The sequence below is a fragment of the Gopherus flavomarginatus genome, chromosome 4, assembly GCF_025201925.1.
Source record: "Gopherus flavomarginatus isolate rGopFla2 chromosome 4, rGopFla2.mat.asm, whole genome shotgun sequence".
Taxonomy (NCBI): domain Eukaryota; kingdom Metazoa; phylum Chordata; order Testudines; family Testudinidae; genus Gopherus; species Gopherus flavomarginatus.
The window spans coordinates 140,116,830-140,135,701 of NC_066620.1; the positions used below are offsets into that span (position 1 = coordinate 140,116,830).

Here is an 18,872-nt window from a genome sequence, read left to right on the forward strand (position 1 = left end):
TATAGTCTTACAGGCCCTGATTCAGCAACATAGTAAGTACATACTTAACATAAGCATGTGAATAGTCCTACTGATAAGTGTACAATTGCACTTAAATACATGCTTAATTTCTTCTCTTAATCAAGGCCATATTCCTTTTTTCACCATACTAAAGGCTGTCTCCACCTGAATTGTTATATTACTTCTGCCTTTTTAAAAAAACATTCTGGTAAAATACTGTAAGTTACTTCAGTGTTTTATTCAGCTTTAGTATTTGTGTGGTGTTCTCCAGTAGTTTCTTCAATATGACCTGCAAACAGTTTGCACAGTATGAAAAACCTAATTAAATGCAACTTCAAGAAACAAAGAAAAAAAATACAACCATTTTCAAAAGTGTTTGAAGAATTCCTAAAATTAAACAGTGCACAAACTGGAAACTCAAGATAAATAAAAAGACTATAAAATACATTGATCAAACCCTGCAATGGCTGTGCAATCATTGCCTCTGTAGGGAGCTCATTAACATTTTATTACAGCCCCCTTGATGAAAATGAAGAGACACCAAGTAAATGTACATACGGCAGTTGATGGGGAAACAAATGGCTTTCCATCTACAGTTTTGCAGACAGAATAACCTCTAAAAGTATATTACTAGCAAAGTGTTGAAACACAACAACTTAAAGATATAAGGAGACCTCCTGAAAAGTTCTGGAAATAATTTAAAATAGATCAAGGCAGAAATAAACATTTTTCTGAATCACAAGATTCAGGGAACTATAACAGACATTCAGATACACTTGGGATATGTATAGAAGCTTGAATTCAAATGCTATACACAAAAGTACAGACTGAGTTTGCGTTGCACTGCTACTATTGTGCACAAGGGAAAACTAAATTTTCATACACAAATTCTTAGCTAATTAATTTGAGTTCTTGTTCCATAATCAGTACATTTATAAAAGCATATTTTATATGAAGCTTTTGTGCCATGTGATTTTCATTTACAATAGCTTTATTGCTTAAATATTTAGGGCTTATTGTGATGAAAAAGGCCACATTGCCCCTTCGATTAATCAGGCATTCATATACTACAGAATATGTTTTCAGGAGGAAGTCCAGGGTATACATCTTAAAACATTTAAACTGCCTTCACCAAACAAGGACACTCCACCAAAGAAGTAGATTGTATCATGGAATGGGCCACCCAAATACCCTGAGAGAACCAGCTTTAATACAGGGGGAGGAGGGGAAGAACCACTGACCTCACACCCTTACGTGTCATCTATCACCCCACACAGGAACCCAATGGGGTATCAAACAGTTATAATCTATATTTCACATCCTGAAAGAAATCTTTCTTGTCTGCCTTTCAAACTGTGCCCCTGCCCCCAACCTCTCCAAGCTCTTCATCAGAAGCAAGCTGCCCACAAACCATGACACACCAACTCAAAGTAGTACTGTACCCTGCCAGAACAGATGCAAAACCTGTAGATATATCTCACTACTACAATGACCTATACCCCTCACAACATACCTTTCAAGATTCCTTGGTCCTACACATGCAGCATTGGTGTACCTTGTCCAGTTCATCAAATGCCACAATAACTGTGTAAGTGAAACCAGATAATCTCTACCTTCTCACAGAAAATAACATAAGACAAATTGCCATGGACAAACACTTTTTTCACAAAAAGGCTGGGCGAAAGCCAACAGGTGTGGAGGAGCACATGATTTGGACAGAGACATCCCTTAGGAGAGGCTCTATTAATGGAGATTCTCTGTGTCCTAATAAGGAGGAGAAGCTGGAAGATGATATAATACAGGTAAGATCGGATGAGAAACAGTCAGATGAAAAAGAGTCCCATTCAATTACATCACGTAATGGAAGACAGCTAAAAAGTGACAATTTTTTAAAGAGCTTCTAATATTTGTATATGTCTAAATAATGGGTGAACTTGAGTGCCTTGTATTTTAAATGAGGATATTGATATAATAAGCATTACAGAAATTTAGTGGATTGAGGATATTCAATGGGACACAGTAATACCTGGATAGAAAATATATCGGAAGGACAAGGCAGGGGGAGTGGCACTATATGTGAAAGGAAGCGTAGACTCAAATGAAGTAAAAATCTTAAATGAACCAAACTGTACCATAGAATCTCTATGGGTAGTAATTCCATGCTTGAATAATAAGAATATAGGAGTAGGGATATATTACCAACCACCTGATCAGGATGACAATAGTGACTCTGAAATGTTTAGGGAGATTAGAGAGGCTGCACAAATAAAAAAGTCAGTAATAAGGGGGATTTCAACTATCCCCATTTTACCTCAGGATGATATGCAGAAGTAAAGTTTGTTGACACCTTAAATGACTGCTTCTTGTAGCAGCTAGTCCTAGAACCCACTAGAGGAGAGGCAATTCTTGATTTAGTCCTAAATGGAATGCAGGGTCTGGTCCTATAGGTGAATATAGCTGAACCACTTGGTAATAGTGACCATAATATAATTAGATTTAACATCCCTGGGATGTGGAGGGGAGACATCACGGCAGCCCACCATGGTAGCATTTAATTTCAGAAAGGGCGACTACACAAAAATAAGGAATTAGTTAAACAGAAATTAAAAGGTACAGTGCCAAAAGTGAAATCCCTGCAGGCTGCATGAAGAGTTTTTAAAGATACCGTAATAGAGGCTAAACTTAAATGTATACCCCAAATTAGAAAAACATACTGACAAACCAAACAAATGCCACCGTGGCTAAACAACAAAGTAAAAGAAGTTGAGAGACACAAAAAGGCAATCTTTAAAAAGTGGAAGTTAAATCCTAGTGAGGAAAATAAAAAGGAGCATAAAATCTGGCAAATGAAGTGTAAAAATATAATTAGGAAGGCCAAAAAAGAATATGCAGAACAACTAGCTGAAGACTCAAAAAGTATTAGCAGTTTTTTTTTAAGTATATCAGAAGCAGGAAGCTTGCTAAACAATCAGTGGGACTACTGGACAATCGAGATGCCAGAGGAACACTCCTGAATGTAAATGAATTTTCTGCATTAGTGTTTATGGCTGAGGATCTGAGGAAGATTTCCAAACTTGAGCCATTATTTTTAGGTGACAATCTGGTGGTTTTGGAATAAATTGATAAACTCAACAGTAATAAGTCACCAAAACCAGATGATATTCACACAAGAATTTTGAAGGAACTCAAATGTGAAATTGCAGAACTACTACCTGTGGTATGAAACATATCATTTAAATCAGCTTCTGTACCAGATGACTGGAGGATAGCAAACGTGACACCAATTTTTAGAAAAAGGCTCCTGAGGTGATCCTGGCAATTGCTAGTCTGTAAACCTAACTTCAGCACCAGGCAAACTGTCTTAAACTACAGTAAAGAACAAAATTATCAGACACGTAGTTTAACATGATTTGTTGGGGAAGAGTCAACATGGCTTTTGTAAAGGGAAATCATGCCTCACAAATCTAGAATTCTTTGAGGGGGTCAACAAGCATGTGGACAAGTATGATCCAGTGGATATACTGTACTTAGATTTTCAGAAAGCCTTTGACAAAGGCTGTTAAGCAAAGTAAGCTGTCATGGGATAAGAGGGAAGGTGTTCTCATGGATTGATAACTGGTTAAAAGATAGGAAACAAAGGGTAAGAATAAATGGTCAATTTTCAGAATGGAGAGATGTAAATAATGGTGTCCCCAAGGAGTCTGTACCACTGTTCCCTCTAATTTTTTTACAACCATGTGTGGAATGAATTTTGCTATGTGGAGGTGATGTATGGCCCAGGGTGGGGTGAGGGGTTCAGAGTGCGGGAGGGGGCTCAGGGCTAGGACAGAGGATTGAAGTGTGGGAGGGTGAGGGCTCTGGCTGGGGGGTTGGTCTCTGGGGTGCAGCTGAGGATGAGGGCTTTGGGGTGCAGGACGGGACTGAGAGCTGGGTCAGAGGGTTGGGCTGTGCAGGGGTGAGAGCTCTGGCTGGAGATGATGAGTTTGGGGTGCAGGCTGTCCCTGGGCTGCAGCAGGGATAGAGGACTCCCTCCAGCCCTCTCTTGCTGCGACAGCGCCGAGGCTGGGACCAGGGGAGAGGCACCTCTCCCTGCTTGCGTGGCCCGTGATAGCCTGCTGCATGGCTGTGCAGCTTAGAGGGAACTTAGATCTATACTTGGGCCAGTACTGTTCAACATATTCATAAATGATGTGGAAGAAGGAGTAAACAGTGAGGTGGTGTAACCGTGCAGGACTCACTCCTGTGGCACCTCCTGCTGGCGTCCTGGGGAATTAGCTCTCCAGCTGTCTGAGCACCCTCTGCAGGCCGGTGTCCTGCTTTTCCTGGCCCCCAAGTCCCTCCCAGAACCGGTGCCCCTTGCATGCTGGGGTGCAGTCCCCTGGCAGTACACCTCTCAGTATCTGGGTCTCCCCTCCCCAGGGAATCCCCACCCGCTATCCCCATGTCGCCTCAGTCTTTGGCTACTGCCCAGTCTCCATCTAGCTGCCATTCACTGGGGCAGACTGCAGTACAATACCACTCATCACAGGCAAAGGATTTTGGACCTGCTGCTTCCGCCTACCCCTTTGGGCTTCCCCTTGCAACTCTAGTACCTATTTGGCTTTCCACTAGGCCACAGCCTGGGAATTTCCAGGTCAGAGCTCCCCAGCTCCCTGGGCCTTCCCCCAGCCTTGCTCCAGCCATCTACCTTGGTATGTTCCCAGTAGCCAGGTCCCTCCCTTTCAACAGGCTAGAGAGAGTGTCTGTTTTTGCTCCTGGCCCACTGCCTTCTTATAAGGGCCAGCTGAGCCCTGATTGGGGCATGGCCACAGCTGAGCCTACTTTCCCACTCAGCCGAGGAACTGCTCTACTCAATGTCCAGCGGCAGTTAAAAAGGTTATCAGAATGCTGGGTATCATTAAGAAAGGAATAGGTAATAGGGAAAATATCATATTGCCTCTATATAAATCTTGGATATGCCCACATCTTAAATACTGCCTGCAGATCTAGTTGTCCCATCTCAAAAAGGATGTATTGGAATTGGAAAAGGTCCCGAAAGGGACCAGAAAAAAATGATTTAGGGGTATGGAACAGCTTCAGTATGAGGAGAGATTAATAAGATTGGGACTTTTCAGCTTGGCAAAGAGACAACTAAAGGGGGATATGATAGAAATCTATAAAATCATGACTGGTGTAGATAAAGTAAACAAGGAAGTATTAATTGCTCCTTCTCATAACACAAGAATGAGGGGTCACCAAATGAAATTAAATACGCAGCAGGTTTAAAACAAACAAAGGGAAGTATTTCTTCACACAATGCACAGTCAACCTCTGGAACTCTTGCCAGAGGGTATTGTGAAGTCCAAGACTATAACAGTTCAAAAAAGAGCTAGATAAATTAATGGAGGAAAAGTCCATTAATGGCTATTAGCCAGGATGGACAGGGATGCAAAACCATGCTCTGAAGTGTCCTTAACCTCTGTTTGCTAGAAATTGGGAATGGGCGACGAGGGATGGATCAGTTGATTACTTGTTCTGTTCATTTCCTCTTAAGCACCTGGCATTGCTCACTGTTGGAAGACAGGCTACTGGGCTAGATGGATTATCGGTGTGAGCCAGTATGGCCATTCTTAGGAGATCATCCTTTCTCTTCCTGCAATCCTCTGCGTCATTGACTAGGCACCCTCCAACTTCTGCCACATACGAAGCAGGGGTCCTACAGAGTATGTCCATATTGCATGTGAAACCTGCGTCTGTAGGGACCTGGGCCTGTGAACTCAGTATTTCCAAATCATTATTTAAACATCCACGCTGCATCATAAACCTGGGCTTGCAGTTGCTGGACCTGGGTCTCATAGCCGTGCTTACATGTCCATAGTGACTACACAGACTTTCTGACTCAGATCTGTGGCTTGAACTGCATCCACGCTGCAAAATGACAGGGCTTGGACCAGAGTCACAGCAGGGTCCTAGGACCTGAGTTTGCTCACCCAAGTCAAACTGATTTGTATATGAGCAGAAAGGTGTCTTGGGCTCAAACCTGAGTCAGAGCCTGGGTTTAGTGTGCAGTGTATATATACCCACAGACAACAGTCTCCACTGCATGACACTGGCTGTTGTACACTGAATAACGCAGAGGTCCTGTGGGAAAAGTAATAGTACTGTCTGATTTTTACCAAAAACAAAAAACCAAACCAAAAAAAAGAAAAAAAAATCCAAAAAAACAAACGCTCAGATTTTTAGAAAAAATATTATTCATATTTTTCTGATTTTTACCTACTTTTGTATCATTCAATATATAAAAAATAATTTGTTTTATTAGGAAAGTATGAGCTTTCATGATATGTACTGTGATAATACATTAGTCTGGGTGTATACACAGAGCTGTCTGTTGAAGTAAAGCTATGTGTTAGTCTAGAAGATACAATAAACAAACAGGCTCACAGTGCAAGCTCTGAAGTCCATGCGCATCTTAATGTACTGATGAATCTCACTCCCACTGTCATAAACAGATAGCTAAGGGTTAATGTCTCTTTCACCTGTAAAGGGTTAACAAACAACAGCTGAACAGAGGCCCTATCAGGAGACAAGATACTTTCAACTCTGGGTGGAGGGAAGCTTGTGTGTGTGTGTTCTTTGTTCTTTGTCTGTGTTCTCTCTGGGATCTGAGAGTGACCGGTCGTACTACAGGCTCTAATTTTCTATTCAAGTAGTAAGTGCAAGTAGAAAGGCGGTTTAGTCTTTTTAATTGGTTTTCTTTATTTGCAAATGTGTATCTGGCTGGTAGAGTTCTAATATGTATTTGGCTGGAAGTATTTTAAATTGTATTTCTGCTGGAGGAGGCTTTTTCTCCAGTTTCTATAAGCTGACAGACCCTGTAACTTTTACCATCTAAATTACAGAGACACCTTTTACTTTTTCTTTCTTTTTAATAAAAGTTTTGCTTTTAAGACCTGTCTGATTTTTTCCCCTTGTTGAGGATCAAGGGAATTGAGTCTGTACTTAACAGGGAAGGAGAAGGGAGGGGAGAAGGGTGGAATCCCTTTGTTTTAGATTCACGGAGCTTGAATCTGTCTATCTCTCCAGGACCCCAGGGAGGGAACACTTGGAGGGGAAGAGAAGTGTGGGGGAACAAACCTGATTTCTCTGTGTTGTGATTCAAGGAGTTTGAATCACAGTGATCTTCCAGGGTAACCCAGGGAGGGAAAGCCTAGGAGAGGCACTGGTGAGGGAAAGAGTTTAGTTTCCTTGTGTTAAGATCCAGGGGGTCTGGGTCTTGGGGGTCCCCAGGGAAGGTTTTTGGGGGACCAGAGTGTATCAGGCACTCCAAGTCCTGATTGGTGGCAGCTATCAGATCTAAGCTGGTAATTAAGCTTAGGGGAATTCATGCTGGTACCCCAACTTTTGGACTCTAAGGTTCAGATTGGGGAAAGATACCATGACACCCACTATGTACATATTTCGAGTTGTTAGAGAATGGTTTAAATATCTGACACAATGGAAAAAACAAAAATCTGTCAGAATACTTTTCAGAACACAAGGATGTATTCGAAAGCTTTTAAAAAAAACAAAACAGGAGAAAAGGATGAAGTTGAGTGTATATGCTGTAAATGGTGTGGCCCAGTTATTAAATGTAAATATTTATAGACTAATAGTTCTAAGTCTAAATGGTAAATTGTTCTTATTCAAATGAAAAGTTTTATTTGGGGATTAGAGAGAAATTGTTTTCTTAAACTCAGAGTGGCATTTTGTTTTTAGTTCTGCAGCAAACCACATAGAATCCCATTCATCAAAGCATTAATCTACTGAATACTTTTTTCCTTTGTCCTTCCATCCAACAAAATAAACCCTGATTACTGACCCAGAAAAAATAATAGTGTTTTCCACCAATTTTCACCTGCTTTTGTCGTTGTAGTAATAAACACCAATAAATTTCTGGGAAAAATTAAATAAAATAAAAACCGAAAATGAAGGGCCCTAATCATATTGCATACGCTAAAGGGGCCCAACATAAGGCAATAAGACAACCTTAATTCTGGCATTTCCTAATTTTTGTGTGATTGACTTTGTAATCTTAATGTTCTCTTAATATTGTTTTTTATTGTAATATGTTAGTCTATATTTTGGACTTTTTGTTTAGCTATGCTATACATAGGTGGTGGCCTGATAATGCCCTAAAGGTGGTCTCTCCCCCCTTGCATCAGAGAGGAGGAGGGTATTGTTTCCTTTTTATGCTTTAGGATGGCTTTAGAATTTAAACTTAGTACATCTTTCGTAATGTATAAAGCACTATAAAGGCGTACATTTTCTCACTAATAATTATGTCATGCTTAAAATCCATAAGTCATATAATCTATTAATACTGTTTTTATGCTAATATTCATTAACTATTAATGAAGTTTGGTCAGTGTGTTTTTAGTAAAAGTGAAAAACATAACAGCGGTGTAGTTAAGAGTAACTTACGTTAATATTTTAAAAGTTATCCTACTTGGAATACATAAGAAACGTGAAGTTTCCAGCATGGTAGACGTAGCCTTTTGGGATCAAAGGCTTGTGACCAGGGCCGGCTCCAGGCACCAGCTTATCAAGCAGGTGCTTGAGGCGGCAACTCGGGGGTGGGGCGACACTTTCAGGGATTTGGCAGCAATTCGGCGGAGGGTCCCTCACTCCCGCTCGGAGCAAAGGACCTCCCGGTGAATTGCCGCAGATCGCGATCACGGCTTTTTTTTTTTTTTTTTTTTTTGGCTGCTTGGAGGGGCAAAACCCCTGGAGCCGGCCCTGCTTGTGACTAATTTCTAAGAAGATCCAAAAATTATCCCTCTCTTTTTGCTGTCCTTGTATTTTCATTGCAATACTTTTTTCTTTCAGATTGGGCAACTTGTATTTAAAGGCATGAAAAAACTAAACCGAATCCAATCAATAGTTTTTGAGACTGCCTACAATACAAATGAGAACATGCTGATCTGTGCACCCACTGGAGCTGGGAAAACTAACATTGCCATGCTAACTGTCCTGCATGAAATTCGCCAGCATGTTCAGCAAGGAGTTATCAAAAAGGATGAGTTTAAGGTAAGAATTCAATGAACCAAAACCAGGTTTTTAACTCAAAAGATAAAACCCATTGTACAGTTATACACATTATATGAAATCAAGAAGTTTTCAAGGGTATTATACTTCTCCAGGTCTCATAGAAAATGCTGGTGATTTACTTCATTACTATTAAACCAATTCCTATTTGTGTTCTGAAAATCTTATTACCCATGTGAAAAGCTATGAAAATACATTTAGCTTTGATGCAGAACCAATTCTCAAAGTAATGAGGCTGTATAAACATAATCCATTGTCCTCTAAACAGCGGCACAAAGTGCCTAGAATCATGTTTCACAATAAATTGTGATTTGTATTAGTTGCCACGAAACAAATGACATTGTGCAGTTTGCTCACTTATCAAGCTAGTGTCCTTTTGCTGCAGATTGTGTATGTTGCTCCTATGAAGGCTTTGGCAGCTGAAATGACAAATTACTTCAGCAAGCGTCTGGAGCCGCTAGGCATCACTGTGAAAGAGCTGACCGGTGATATGCAGTTGTCAAAAGGTGAAATTCTTCGAACACAGGTATGTTTTGTTTCAGATGAATAGTGCCTGTGTGCAGGCGTGTGTGTGCACTTTAATTTGTTAAGAAAACTTCATTGTCAAATGTTGTAGTAGTTGGAATGTAACATTGTGGTATTAATTATACTGTGTATGTTTAAAATGTGATCAAAGTTTGGAACACCTTCACTATGGAGAAAACTTTCAGATAGATCTGGAAAACAAACCTAAAATGATCTATTTTTTTCACTGAAATTTGAGGTTCCATCTACAACCTTATTATACACCCACAACCTTCCTATCATTTCCTGGTTTTATTAGGTCCCTGGGTAGACCCATGGTCTCTTCATTGCTTATAATCATTAGTAGAACCAGATCCCTTACTTCTGGGTTCCAGCCTTTTAATGGATTATTGTTCCTACCTTTTAATGATTGTGTCAGGGATTGTGGTACCAGGTATTCGTTTAAAAAAAAAAATATCCTCAGCTTCCCTCAACACCCGTCTCCAAAAAATACCCTCTTCCCCCCAACACACACCTCCACCCAAAAGTCAAGTAGGGTCAGGTCCTCAGATGGAAAATGCAGAAGAAGTTTGAAATATTACTACAACATTGTTGTTGTCTAAATGAATATTTTGTCAGCTCTCTTTTTAAAGTATACAGTGGTGGTGTAGCCGTGTTGGTCCCAGGATATTAGAAAGACAAAGTGGGTGAGGTCATGTCTCTTACTGGAAGTTGGTCCAATAAAAGATATTACCTCACCCACCTTGTTATTCATCTTTTTAAAGAGTTAATAAAATTGAAGATTCTGCTGATGACTAATCTCAGTATATTTCCTCTGATAGAGCATTTAAGTGATGAAAAGTATCAGGTATCATTAATGATGTTCTTTTGCCTCTAGACATTTTAATAACTGATTTTTGCATACCTGACTTCATGTACAGTGTTGCGCAGCATGCAGATTTTTTTGTTAGCAGATATGACTATTCCCATATTGCCTTATTTGTTTAGAATAGTGGCTTTTATCAGGTATATGTTTTGGACAGTCTTTCAGCCAGTGATGTAACACTTTTCCACAACATGAAAAAGTGTTTGTATTTTTATGCTTAAACTCCTTGTTGTTACCCTTTTGTCTCCTAATTTCATGAATCCGAATAAGCTTTGGCTGTATTTATTTATGTATTATGAACACTTGTGTCATTAATCCTGTACTAATTAACACTGATTCAATTGAGATATACTTTTTTCTTAATTTTGGTATGCTTTAAATCTCCATTATTAGACTGGAGATTTTTCCTATGTTAAAAAGAAAATATAGATGTATGGATTATGAATCCAGAGGGGACTATTGTGATAATCTATCCTAACCTCCTGCATAACACAGACTATGGGATTTCCCTGAATTAATTCCTATTTGAACGAGATGTTTTTTAAAAATCATCCAGTCTTGATTTGATAATTTTGCATGATGACCAAAGCCCAGGTATGTTGTTCCAATGATTAATTACTGTCATTGTTAAAAATATACACCTTATTTTTAGTTTGTCAAGCTTCAAGCTCCAGCAATAAGCTCTTGTTATACCTTCGCTAGACTGAAGAGCGTTCTCATCAAACTTTTATTCCCCATTTTCATTGCAGACTGTGATTAATTCACCCCTTCCTCTTTTCTTTGTTGTTCTAAACAGATTGAGCTCCTAGAGTCTTTCACTATATGTGGGGCTCAGTGTCTGTTACAGAGGTCACGGAACATCACAGATTCTGTGACTTTCCACAACCTCTGTGACTTCTGCAGTGGCCTTTGTGGCTTAATCCTGGGCTGCGCAGGGCTTCGGGGCCAGCTGCTCGAGTGGCCCTGGGGACAGCCACACTGGCTGCTGCTGGAACGGCTTTGCATCCAGATTCTTGGTCGGACCCACAGCCAGCTGCACCGATTGTGCTGGGGTGGCCCCAGGGCCAGCTACACCAGCTGCTGCACAAGTGGTCCCGGGGTAGCTGGAGCAACCACTGCCACTGGACCCGCCACTGCCCCCCCACAGTGGACCCTTGTCTTTCCCCTCCCCAGTCCCCCCGCAGCAGCAGCCCTTTGTGGCATGCCCTCCTCCACCCCTGATTTATTCAGGGGTATTTATATATAAATTATGGACAGGTCACGGGCCATGAGTTTTTGTTTGTTGCTAGTGACCTGTCCATGACTTTTACTAAAAAATACCCATGAAAATCATAGCCTTAACTATATGGCATGTTTTCCAATCCTTTATTCATTCTTGTGGCTCTTTTCTTCAAATTTTCAGCATCCTTGAATTGTGGACACCAGAACTTGACACAATATTCCAGTAGCGCTCACACTATTGCCACATACAGAGGTAATATAACTTGTCAGCTCCCCCTACGTATTCCCTGTTTATACGTCCATTAACCCTTTTGGCCATAACGTCACATTGGGAGCTCATGTTCAGTTGATTATCAACAATGGCCACAAAGTGTTTTTCAGAATCACTGCTTCTCAGCTTAGAGCCCCACCATGGTGTACGAATGGACCACATATGTGATTCTTAGATATATGACCTTGCTTTGACCGTAGTGAAACATGTTTTCTTGCGTCCAGCTTACTAAGTGATCCAGATGGCTCTATATCAATGTTCTGTCCTCTTAATTATTTACTACACCCCTTTATTATTTACTACACAGTCTTTGTCATCTGCAAGCTTGATAAGTAATTTTTGTTTTCTTCCAAGTTATTGACAAAAATGTTAAATAGCATAGGCCGATTCCCATCAGATCCCTTTACAAACACACCAGCTTGATGATTATTCCGGTTTACAATTACAGTTTGAGATCTATCAGTTAGCCAGCATTTAATCCAGTTAATATGCACCATGTTGATTTTATATCAGTCTAGTTTCTTAATCAAAATATTTTGTGGTACCAAGTGAAGTGTTGTACAGAAGCCCAAGTATATTAAATCAACACTACTACCTTTATCAACCGAACTTGTATTGTTAGAAAAAAAATCAAGTTTGTATGACAAGATCTGTTTTCCATAAACCCGTGTTGACTGGCATTAATTATATTACTTCATGGTTTTGCCCAAGGTGATAGAGTGCAGCAGGCTGCTGGTGTCTCCAGTTATTTCTCGTTTCTGCATGGTCCCTCCTCTCCCCCATCCTCTCCAGTACCCAGATCTGGGTACTGGATTATACGAATGTCTGACACAGTCCACTGCTCCCGTTCCAGAAGCATGACTATCGCATTGTTCCAGGGGCCCTGAGACAATTCCCCACCAGTCAACTCCAGCTATTTCACATCTTGCACACATCAGTACTTGTGAGAGTGGCCCTATTGATCAAGTCTCAGAGGGGTAGCCGTGTTGGTCTGGATCTGTAAAAGCAGCAAAGAATCCTGTGGCCCCTTATAGATTAACAGATATATTGGAGAACATGTGCACACACTCTGAAAGGGGCTGAAAAGAGGCACTATGTCTCCGCAAGGAGTCAGAGTTTTATTCTCTCATTCTCTATCCAACTCACAGGTCATCTAGGCAGCATCAGAGTGATCCAAGCAACAATACCTCTGCCCCACCCCAGAGGGCAAAAGACTAGACTTAATGGGTAGGAAGGTCTTCTCCTTGGCAGGACTCCAATTCTGTATTTCCAACTACTTAGCCCTGATGGCCAGATATGACTTTATCAACTATGGATGAGGGGCTGAGATCACTGACAAACTACTACCGCAAGATTGCAACCAATTCCAGGTGGTTTTGAAGGAAGTCATATTACTCGTCAGGTCCATGCTACTGGTCATAGTGGATTCAGCAGATCCATCAGGCCATGTATTGGCAATTGGGATTGTCCTTAAGAGGGAATCCTGGTTACACTCCTCAGACTTCTCCAGGGAGGTGCAAAACACTATAGATGACCTTCCATTCGATAAATCACACCTTTTCAACCAGAACATAGATGATTCTTACTCTCCTTAAAGGATTCTAGAGACACATTAAGCTCTCTGGGCATCTACATACCAGCACCTAAGAGAAAGTTTTACCGCCTGCTCCAATAACAACATTACAAGGCCCCACAGCTATGCCACCCATGTACCTATGAGCATCCTCAAAAATGCCCTAAGGTCCACAGAACCCGCCTGCCTACGTTGACTGCTTAGTCATCCATGCAGCGCACACAATCGTCACATAAATGGTGTCTGAGTGTCATTAAAGAGCCATTAACCATTCTGTACATCAGTGCTCCTACTGGCTACCCCCTTTGAGGGCTGCCTCAAATTCTTTATGCCAGCATAGAAAGTCTTAACAATGGACAAGTAAGTCCTAGATGTTATTCACAGCAGCTATCTCATAGAATTTACAGCGATGCCCCCATCATACACTCCACTGTGGTCCACACATGGAGCACTTACACAATGACATCCTCCAACTAGAGATGGACTTGCTTTTGTGGAGGGGAGCTATGGTGCCCATCCTGGAACCATTGCAGGGCACAGGGTTCTATTTGAGCTACTTCCTAGTACCCAAAAAGAATGGAGGATGGAGACTGATCTTGGATCTCTCATGCTTCAACTGTTCAGTTTCCAAACCAAGATTCCGGGGGGAGAGAGAGCTCAGTGGTTTGAGAATTGGCCTGCTAAACCCAAGGTTGTGAGTTCTATCCTTGAGGGGTCCATTTAGGGATTTGGGGATTTAGTTAGGGATTGGTCCTGCTTTGAGCAGGAGGATGGACTAGATGACCTCCTGAGGTCCCTTCCAACCCTGATATTCTATGATCACACTTGGAGCAATCATTCCCTCTATAGAAAAAGGAATGTGGTTTATGGCTTTTGATATGCAAGACGCCTACTGCCATATCTATATACACTCACTCTCAGAAGGTTCCTGAGGTTCAAGGTGGAACCTCAACATCTTCAATACTGAGTTCTCCCATTTGGACTTACCACTGCCCCATGAGTGTTCACAAAAGTTTTCTTTGTGGCGTCAGCTCATCTCTGATGTCACAGGATCCTCGTTTTTCCATATCTAGATGACTGGCTGATAGCAGCAAGGTCCAAAGAAGAGGCCCGGGGGCTCAGCGTCCCAGCTCTTTCTATGCCTTTTCCCCTGGAATTCAACATCAGCGTTTGAAAAATTAACTTTTTGCCTTACACAATCCCTGGAGTTCATAGGAGCTAACATATACACGACATCTGCCTGAACTTATCTGCCATGGGACAGATTCCAGACAATGTGAGAGCTGATCACTTCAGTGACTTTCCAACCCTTTGATTTTGGACATGATCTGCCTTTTTCTCTTGGGGCACATGGTGGCCTGCACATACATGGCACCCTTTCCTCAGCTGAACTTGCTCTGTCTACAACTATGGTTACAAAGAGTCTACTTCCCCATGCACACTCCTGTGCACAATCCTATGCACACCTGGCTCAGCATCCCACCAGAAGTAATCTCTAAACTACAGTGGTGGCTATCCCGCGACGATTTTGCTTGGGGATGACCTTCCTCTGATCTTCTCCCACTCTGACAATCGTAATGGACTCATCTCTCATGGGCGGGGGCACCCACATGAGAGACTTCATGACACAAGGCACTTGGACAACACCAGAGACCAGGATACACATAAATATTTTGGAACTAGGGGTCGTGCTCAGAGCTTGCCACATGTTTTTGCCAATGACTAACCCCCCTTTTAACACTTTCCGTAAAGACAAGGTCTCTGTACACTTGTAAGTTACACTTTCATGATAAAGAGATTGCACTACAGTACTTGTATTGAGGTGAATTGAAAAATACAATTTCTTTCTTTTTTATCCCAGTGCAAATATTTGTAATAAAAATAATATAAAGTGAGCACTGTACAGTTTGTATTCTGTTATAATTAAAATCAATATATTTGAAAATGTAGAAAACATGCAAAAATATTTAAATAAATGATATTCTGTTATTATTTAACCATGCAATTGAAAGCGCAAATAATTGTGGTTTTTGTTAATCTAACAATTAATTTTTTTTAATCATTTGACAGCCCTAATAGATATTAATTAATTTTGGATAATGAGGCAAAGGAGGAAGGGGGTGTTGATAAAAGCAGTGTGTCATCTTGGGTATAAAAACTGTACTGAAACTTAAGCTTTGCATTTATCAATATAAATATAGCCAAACCATAGGCCTGTTACTCTGCAGTTGATCACTGGGTGTGGCAGTCTGTACCTGCTGAAATAAACCTGTTTCTTGGATTTGAACTCTGAGTTAGAAGTCGTTTTGTCTGCTACAGGAAGCAGAGGTGGTCTGCTTTGCTGCATTTGTAAAGTAACATGTGGGTCTGGTTGTTGGTCCTGAAACATCTTTACACTATATACTTTTGAACAAATAGATTGTAATTAAAAAGAGCAATCATAAGAAATTCCAAACCAAAAAATATTAATAAGTGTCAAACAGTGTATACACTTGTGGCATAATATACAAAACCAAAACTCTTGGAAGGCACATTTTGATTGGCATGAAATACAAGTACACTAATTTAAATATAAATCAATGTTAGGCACTTTTCCTATTAATCTACATATACAACATTACTCTAAAGAAACAGCAGGTAAGTACTTTAGAACTTTTATTAACTGGTAGTTTCCACTTACCACCCATGAAAGCAAAATATTTCAGTACAGAAACTGAAATAAAAAATCTTCCAATACATCTGGTCAGAGTTGAGGTTATTTTGCTGAAGTTCAGTGTGTATCTCTCTCCACTTCAATTTCATGGGCTGTATATTATTTGTCACATGTTGAGCCATTTATTTGCTTGCTTTGAAGTACTTAATTTTGTAAATGCAGTTGATATGGAAGTACTGTATGTTGTTTTCCACTTAGCAGCTTTCGCTGGTTTTTGAAACAGTGTTGGGTTTGGAATATATAAGAAAAAAATTCTTATAAATTGAAATTCCTCCATGCTATGTAGTCTTTAGTTACTTAAACATTTGAAAATAGTTACAAATTAAGATTCTCTTTAGGATAGAAGAATTTTAAGTTGTTTTTATTCTGAATTCCCCAGCCCTGCTGTGTTTTTCACATTAGTTGCACCCTCAGCATATGATGAAATGTCCAACACTGTAGACAAATAAAATATTTTCCTCCTACTCAGTCTGTATACTGAAAAACTAAAGTCACTGTGGCAAAATAAAACGTGCATGCCCAATGTATAGGGACAGTTCTGAAGAACCTGAATTTTAAAAAATCTTGTCCCACTGTTGGCTGTACAGCAGAAATTTACGAACTCATCTTATCTCTAGAGCTGTGTGAATATCAAGCAAGGAAGTAAACAAAAAAGTCATATTAATTTTAAGCTTCATTAGAAATGGAGGAGTGGGGGAAATCAATGCTTAACAAATGTAAAGAGGAAAAAATGGTCAGTGAAAGACATATCATTCAGCTTCTTTTAAAGGGTTTAAAGAACTGAAAGTCAAGTGTCTTTTTAATAGTAATGAACAACTGAGCAGTAATGTTCAAAGTGCTAATTTAGAACAATTTAGTAACATAAAATATATGCAATAAAACTTTGATTCTTCATGGTCCTCTTATTGCCCCAATAACATCCTTTCTTTTACAAAGTTTGCCATTTAGTTTCTGTGGAAGAGATCAAGAGACAACAAAAATCTGCTAGTGATGTATATAAATAGGCAAGGAGGAACAAACTTCACTTGAGAGATGCTTGTTCTTTTTGTGTGGAGATTGGCTTAGAAATCCATTTAATCTCTTCAAATTGAAAGAACAATGAAAATGCAGACTGGTTAGGTAGGGAGAAAATGGTCCAATCAAACTATTGTCTAAAGCAACAAATTTCCAAGTAATATAAACATTTAGAATTCTAAGATGAGGCTTGTGTGCCCAACTGACACCATACTGCAGCATTCCACTATTTTTCTGAGGAGAAAAAGTGGTGATAAAAGGCCACGATCCTCCATGTATACATGCCATCTGAATCCTCTTTCTCCAAACTACTCTGAAGGATGAAATCAGAAAGCACAAAGTAATCCTAAATATCCTAAATTTACTAATAAAACCATGTTATTCAGACCAATCAGAGATGTCTGTAGTCCAAACCTGCCTCTACTTGACAGGCTAGATGCCTTGTTTCATGGTCCAGTTCTACATGCAAAATCAACATACTGTGATGTTGCACTCTATATGCCTTATGAAAGTATGCTTATGAATGTGAATATGATGTAATTGGAATATGCTTTCTGCAAAAGGTCTCTTAGAAGATTATAAACTTTGAAATGATATCTTACGAGTGTGTTCATCCTGTTCATATGCATGTATCATCTTTGTATCTGAAGCTAGAAATATGAAGTATAACTCAGAGATCCTATTGTAACTATGCAAAATGTGGGCCATTAGTGGTGGTTTAGAATCTTGATGGCTCCCATTGATTAGGACAGTTGGTTGTAAACGGCTTGTTTACCTGCAAGCCTCCATGTGTACCTGTGGGCCAGCCCATGGGTAATGAAGAATGAGATCTCACAGGGACATGTGACCATGTCACCTGATGATGAAATCCATCTTGAACCTGGTACTATTCTGTTTAGAAGGAGGGGTAGGGACCCAGAGAGACGAAAGATGCCTGCTTTGTGCCAAAGCTGCAAAAGGGGGTGGAGCAGGGCAAAGGGGCTCCAGTCATGAGGCAGCCCCTGCTTTCTATGTAAGATGTCTGCTGGAACTAACAAGGACTGTACCAGGGGAAAGGATTGGGCCCAGACTAGGAAAGGGTCTAGTCTGTAAAAGCTTATTAGAACATCTCCGAGGGTGAGATATTACCTGTAATCAGTTTCTTAATGTATTAAGCTTGGACTGGCGTGTTTTTGCTTTATTGTGCTTGGTGACTTACTTTGTTCTGTCTGTTATTACTTGAAACACTTAAATCCTACTTTTTATACTTAACAAAATCACTTTTGTTTATTAATGAACCCAAAGTAAGTGATTAATACCTGAGGGAGCAAACAGCTGTGCCTACCTCTCTATCAATTTTATAGAGTGCAGACAATTTGAGTTTACCCTGTATAAACTTTATACAGAATAAAATGGGTTTATTTGGGGTTTGGAGCCCATTGGGAACTGGGTGTCTGAGTGCTGGAGCAAGGCAACCTGCTGTTTTCAGTTAAGTCTGCAGCTTTCGGGACCAGACCCTGGGTCTGTGTTGCAGCAGGCTAGCTTGTCTGGCTCAACAAGACAGGGTTCTGGAATCCCAAGCTGGCAGGGAAAACAGGCTCAGAGGTTATTCTTCTACAAGTGATTGCTCATGTGTATTCCACAA

At 40.3% G+C, this 18,872-nt stretch overlaps 1 protein-coding gene across 4 annotated transcripts in view; it reads left to right on the top strand.

Annotated features, from left to right (window-relative positions):
- ASCC3 (activating signal cointegrator 1 complex subunit 3) overlaps positions 1–18,872 on the top strand; it is a 579,719-nt gene that overhangs the window by 151,309 nt on the left and 409,538 nt on the right. For all 4 annotated transcript variants that reach the window (XM_050949220.1, XM_050949219.1, XM_050949221.1 and 1 more), the window contains 2 exons: positions 8,848–9,048; positions 9,452–9,592. In XM_050949220.1, coding sequence (XP_050805177.1) covers positions 8,848–9,048; positions 9,452–9,592 — 342 coding nt within the window. The remainder of the gene's footprint in view (positions 1–8,847; positions 9,049–9,451; positions 9,593–18,872) is intronic.